The 6,542-nt window shown below is 36.4% G+C and overlaps 1 protein-coding gene across 1 annotated transcript in view; it reads left to right on the top strand.

Moving 5' to 3' along the window:
• The window catches only part of VAT1 (vesicle amine transport 1), a 27,256-nt gene extending 21,985 nt beyond the window's left edge, over positions 1-5,271 (top strand). Inside the window, exons 3-6 of the mRNA XM_015814195.2 lie at positions 1,728-1,898; positions 3,327-3,416; positions 4,251-4,492; positions 5,129-5,271. Coding sequence (XP_015669681.1) covers positions 1,728-1,898; positions 3,327-3,416; positions 4,251-4,492; positions 5,129-5,233 — 608 coding nt within the window. The 3' untranslated portion in view covers positions 5,234-5,271. The remainder of the gene's footprint in view (positions 1-1,727; positions 1,899-3,326; positions 3,417-4,250; positions 4,493-5,128) is intronic.
• Positions 5,272-6,542: the final 1,271 nt, after the last annotated feature.

Raw genomic sequence — 6,542 nt, 5'->3', positions numbered from 1 at the left:
AAGCGGGACTGGCCTAGGGTAATTTTTAAGAGGGGTTTTTAGAGGGGTTTTTAATTATATTTTAAATTAGACAAGTTAAATATTTCATTTTAATTAATTTTAAATTTTGTGATGTTATTGGTGTTTTTAATTGATTGTCAGCCGCCCTGAGTCCGCAAGGAGAAGGGCGGGATATAAATTCGAACAATAAAATAAATTTCCCCCTGAATATTCTCTATGTGTGATTATAATTGGTAAAAACTGATGGCAAAGTTTCATCCCATTTTGAAATGGAAACATATATAAACACTGATATCCACCCTACAAAGGGCATTTAATAGTTAAAAAAAAACTTCAGAAACATGGATTCTGTTCACCTAGCATCATTCTTACATGTAAGGTGTACTCAACCTGTCAAAGAATGTGGCACATGGCCTTTGTACACAGAAACATTCTACCTCATTTTGAGATATAGTTTCTTTTAATTTTGGCTTGTTGAACATACCATAATGGCCTGTTTCTACATGGTGTTATGTGGGGGAGGTTCATAAGACACAATTATTGGATTATAATATTGCATGACATAAAACTAATACATGGTTGGATAGTTTGTGGTTAGCGCATAGTCACTGTGGTTAGTTTACAATTCAGCTTATTATAAAAACCTGGCTATTGGGTTAATTAAGCAAATCATGGCATAGAGATAATCTGTTTGGTACCTTCTCTTGTTATATACTAGACCCCCTGATTGGGACTATTTTTAAAAAAATAAAGATTCCTTTATTATTTTTAAGGGAATCTGGTATGCTGCAAAGAAAAACAGCAGCCACAGTGTTTATATTTATGGGGCAGAATAGCATTATGTATTATGATACATAATACATACATAGCCTCAGGCACTTTAAAGTTCCAGGCATGTTACCAGCCCCCAAAGTTGCCTCTTCTTGCTTTAGTTTGATGTACAAATACAAATACCCTGTTCACTATATCTATCTATCTAAATTAAAATGTAAATGTTTGTTTGATCAAAATCTTCAATCTCCGAAAGTTCTTCACCGATTGCTTTGAAATTTTGACACAATGTTGCATTCAAATACGCGCGGGTTTTTATATACCTACTATCATATACATGTCACACCTGTGATAGGTAAAAACATGCTTTTTTAAAAAAACAGAGCCATCTGTTGGACGTAAAAGCAACACACGCTACAGCAACATTAACCAGACTGAGCCACAGCAACGCGTGGCCGGGTATAGCTAGTGTTATATAAGAATGTAAAATGTGATGCATTTTTTTTCTGATCCCAAACTCTGAATTACAGTACAATGCTGTAAAGCAGGGACAGAGAAATTAAGAACCTCAGATGTTGCTGGACTGCACCAATGGTATGACTAAAGGTCAGAAATGATATGGGGTTGATCCAGTAACAGCTGGATGTTTGTCCTTATTCCATAAAGTTCTACTCACTCACAATCTATCCAGCTCTCAGGGATTATGGTGGGGAGATAGTCAGGACCATTAAACAGCATCACATACATTTCCTTGTGTTAACACTGTCTTCATACTTTGCCCATTTTATGGTACTATTGAGAACATCTTCCACTGATTTAATTTCCATTAGAATGGAAACATGTAAGTTTAGTGAGGATAATCCATGTTGACTTTTTTAATGAATGGAAAATGTTGCATTTTTTTGGCTTGCAGGCCTTTTTCATTACTCACTTGACCCACTTCCCTCTTTCTCTAGGTGGTGTGGGGACTGCAGCAGTCCAACTCTGCAAAACCGTGGAAAATGTCACCATTTTTGGCACAGCATCTTCCTCCAAGCATGAAGCCCTCAAAGAGAATGGGGTGACTCACCCTATTGATTACCGGGCAGCTGATTATGTGGCTGAAGTCCGGAAAATTTCTCCCAAAGGTTAGTAGAGGCTGAAGAAAGGGATGGGGTGGAGCAAGACCATCTGAAATTTCTTTCATTTTCTGTGCTCCTGCTTGGGACACTCTGGTATTATGGGAGCTGAAAAGAAGGTGCTTGATGAACTGGCATAATTGGAATGATTTATTATTTAGAGTTTTAATTTTTAACTTGCAGAGCATGACTAATCATATGAATTGAAGTTAAACAAATCAGCCAAAATGTGCAGAAAAATGTCAAACAGAAAGTATGATCAGGGTGGTGATGGTGATGATGGGGTTGATGTGTCACTGCAGGTTCTTAAAAAAGACTCTCTTTTTTTGGGAAATGTTGCTCTCCAAAGTTGCCAGCCCACGTTATTTTATGTACTTTCATTATAACTGCAGCCCAGCTTAATCAGGGTAACCTTTTTAATCAGCTTAAATAAATAACGTGAGTTGGTGGTGCTTTGTAGAGGTATCAATCTAAATTAAATCTTTCAAGGATGAAGATTACTGGATTCATTCTGAAATCTGCTCAGACCATACCTTTATCCGGATTAATCAATATATATCAAACTGGGAGCAAACTTTAAGATCCAAACGTTACTAGATTTGTTTCCTCTGTGTAAGAATGGTTAACTAAACTGTGTGAATGTGCTTTGATGTCTAAAATCATATCTAATATTAGGTACAATTCAGTCTTATTTGGAAATAATTTTTGGATTACAATTCTATACATGGAGTTGTGGCAAATCTGGGTTATAGAGTTAATGTTTCAGTCCGATATGTAGCCTGCCCTACACATTAGATATAGTATTTTTCTATTGTATGTTTATTTTTAGCTTTTCTTTTTCCTGTCATGATTTCTGTTTTCCCCGTTACATATTTTTACATTTCAATAGGGACGTTTTAACTAGAAATGGCATATCAAATTTCTTACATTGCTGTTATTAGTCGTAAGAATTAGTTATTCAAATTGTTTTCGTTATCCACCCATATTTTAATGCTTATATTAGTTTTCCCTTTATCTCTCTAATTCCTATATTCTTTTAAATCAACATTTGTATCAGCATTATTTTCCTTTTTTCTTGAAATTATTATAATGAAAGGAAAAAGGAAAATTGAAATCATAGGCAGCACCCATGGATTTATTGGTAGATAAATAAATAATAGTAAAAATAAAGAGAATGTGAGAAAATGGTATAATGTTCTGCTTACAGATTTATGGCTGATTAAATCACAGATCTGAATAAATTATTAGTTTATATTGGAGGCTGATTTATTTAACTTTTTTTTTTACCAAAACTTAATAGTAAAATTAAAAGTAACTGAAATTAAAATTATTGAAACTTGCTTAAACTGAAAATGCCACACGGGGAATTTTGTTTCCTTTCAGTTGAAATTTCCCATTAAAATATTTCTATTTTCTTTTTCCTCTTTTCCCTTTTAGGTGTAGATGTTGTTTTGGACCCCTTAGGAGGTTCAGATACCACAAAAGGCTTTCATCTCCTGAAACCAATGGGCAAACTGGTCAGTTATGGTGAGTCAGAAAGCATTCCCTCAAAGGGCAGCTGGAATTCATCAGGAGTTGAGTCTCAACATCTTCTAAATCCCAAAGATCAGATCTGGACTTTGAGAATAAGTGTGCCTAAATGAGGTCACTTTGCAGTGTCAAGACTCATTCTCTGAAATTCAAACAATAAGTAATGATATAACAGGTCTAGTTTTCTGGATGAAGCCAAAGCTCTCATAGTGATTAGCTGGATGCTCTAGTGAAATTTGTTCTTTTTAGATTTCTTTTTATCCTGTCTTTATTATCTTTACAAATAACTCAAGGTGGTGAACATATCCAACATAGCTTCCTCCTCCTATCTGCTCCACAATAACAACCCTGTGAGGCGAGTTGGGCTGAGATAAAGCAAATAGCCAAAGATCACCCTTCTGGCTTTCATGCCTAAAGTGGGACTAGAACTCACAATCCCTGGTTTCTAATCTGATTCCTTAACCATTAAAAAAAAGTGTGTGTTTGTGTGTGCTTTGGGAAAGGAAAATCTTTCCCGAAATCCCATCCTTGCAAGCTATTATTCTGTCGTTGAGACGGAAATAGACTTTCCTCTGCTTATATAGAGGGCAGGGGTAGATTGAGTTAGACTGACATATATTAGTGTAGCCTAGAATGTCCTCAACTTCTTGCAGATACTTTATTAATTAAATTACAAGGAGCATAAATTCCTAATACATGAATATAGTTTTGGAATGAGAATTGTAGCCTGCTCCTATGCTGCAGTACTTTGCATTTAAAGAAAAAGTCATCTTGATTTTCCACACATTGTCGCCAGAGTTATTATATTGAGGATATTTCTCAATTTTGTAGGTGTAGCCAACTTGCTAACAGGACAGAGGAAGAACCTGATGGCTATGGCAAAGACCTGGTGGAATCAGTTTAGCATCAATGCCTTGCAACTGCTTCATCTCAACAAAGCAGTTTGTGGCTACCACCTGGGCTACCTTGAGGAGGAAGTGGAGCTTTTAACTGCTGTGGTGACCAAGCTAATTGCTCTCTACAATCAGGGCAAAATCAAACCAAAGGTGGATTCTGTTTGGCCTTTTGAACAGGTGAGAATGCTTGGCCGCCCAATGAGTTATTCTCATATATTGTGTTGCACAATACAAAAGTTGCTGCCTTTAGCTTAATTTATTCCCCTCCAAAAAAACTGACATCATTACAGACTTCAATCCCAGCAATTATCTCCGAAACCTCTAAGGAATGATTTCAGAATGTTAGATGCCTGCTGGCCATCTGCCATACTCTTTAAATAGTGTCAGTTGAATGTCCATTTGGTTTGCCTTTTAAATGCTTGGGGAAAGGCATGTTCATAAAAAATTTCTGGCAGACTTTTCAAGGGCAAAAAGAGCATGAAAAGAATGTATAGAAGCCAAAGTTGTGTTGAAGTTTGTGTAAAGCCTTCTTTGACTGATTTTGCATTTGGCCTTCTGATGACAGAAAGTATTTTAAAAAGTGAGTAAGCAAGCAAGTGGTTGAGTCATTTGACCAACACTCCCTCTCCCACATGTACATGCTTCTCTTTCAAGGCATGTGTGATTTTAGTGAACAGTGAGCATGTATTAAATAGAGAATGATGAGTATAACTAATTTAGAAGGCACCAATTTGGGAAAGTCTGACATACATCCTTGGATGCATTCTTCTTGGTCACAAGGAATGAAGTGGTGTGGTCCTTCTTCTGATGCAGGTAGTTGATGCCATGAAGCAGATGCAAGAGAAGAAGAATGTTGGGAAAGTTGTCTTGGTTCCTGAAGTTCCACCGAAGGATGAAAACAAGAAAACAGAGAATTAAAGCAAGGGGCATGGGTGAACTGTTTGACCTCAGGTTGATTTGGGGAACTTTTTTTTTAACTGCCTCCCCTCCCCCCCTACATCTGACCCTTGAGGGAAGTAGGAATGGACAGGTCTCTCAATGCTGTTAATGGAGTAAGTGACATAAGGACTGAAGAAAAAATGTCTTTTCTTGTGATTAGTTGACCATTTAAAGTTGAGGCAAGCTTTTGGGTTTCATAAAATCTTTACAGAGTGGAACTTAAAAGATTGCCCCATCCCTATGAAATTATTGGTTGGTCTAGTTCAGGGGCAGGCAACCTTGGCTTTTTTATGCTGGCTCAGGAATTCTGGGAGTTGAAATCCATGAGTCATAAAAGAGCCAAGGTTGCCTACCCCTGGTCTAGTTTAAAAGAGAAATGCAGCACTTCTTTTGCAGTCTTGATATTTTGCTCTTAAAGGAACCATATAGAGAATTATCTGAAGAAGTGAAAAGTATACAACACAAACATATCAATTGGCAATATCTCGGATTTCTTGATCTTAAATTCACACACTGTTCAAGAATTCCTAGCTATGTTGTTTGTCTCTATGATATCTTCTCTCTTTAGCCATTCTTAGTTTACCTCTGAATACTTAATGACTAGTAAGTTTAAAATGTATAAAACACCCATTGTTTTAGTAGCTATTGACAGTTGACGGTTTCTATAGACACAAATCTTCAAATCTGCTACTTTGGAAGGACACATTTAATAAACAACACACTAGATATCTTGCAGCTGGAGGGAGGTGTGAGGAAAGGAATTTTGTCTCTGGGGTATTCATTTACCTTTGTGTAAGAAAGCTACCACTGCTTCTTACAATATGAAAGTCTTCTGTTCTATGTAGCCAAAGCTAGTATATCATTTTTTTTGGTCAAAATCTAATATGGAGAATGCAAGTATGGGAAATCAAGGAATTGCCAGTGAAGGAAGCTGGAAGATTCCAAATATGGCTTCATTTGGAGACAAATACTGTTTCCATTTAATGGGTTATGTAGACAGACCTATATTTAATAGTACTAAACAGCTGAGTAGTCTGTAATCTCAAAATAGTAATATCATGTTTGTTATCTCCAGCTTTTGGCTTGATATGAGGCTGTTCTAAGGTTTAACTATAAAAACAACAGAGATGTTCTTAGTCAAAGATAGGAGAAATACTTTAGTAACATTATTCCCTCTTACAATTGTTATTTAACTTTGAGATCAGAAATATCTAGATGTGCATCTGTGCCAGAGATTTGCAAATTATATCAAAGATGAGCCTAGTTCAGGCTTATGACTCACTGCAGA

This window comes from Protobothrops mucrosquamatus, unplaced genomic scaffold (assembly GCF_001527695.2).
Source record: "Protobothrops mucrosquamatus isolate PMUCROS unplaced genomic scaffold, P.Mucros_1.0 scaffold227, whole genome shotgun sequence".
In the NCBI taxonomy this organism is placed as follows: domain Eukaryota; kingdom Metazoa; phylum Chordata; class Lepidosauria; order Squamata; family Viperidae; genus Protobothrops; species Protobothrops mucrosquamatus.
This window is presented reverse-complemented; position numbering and strand designations above follow the sequence as displayed.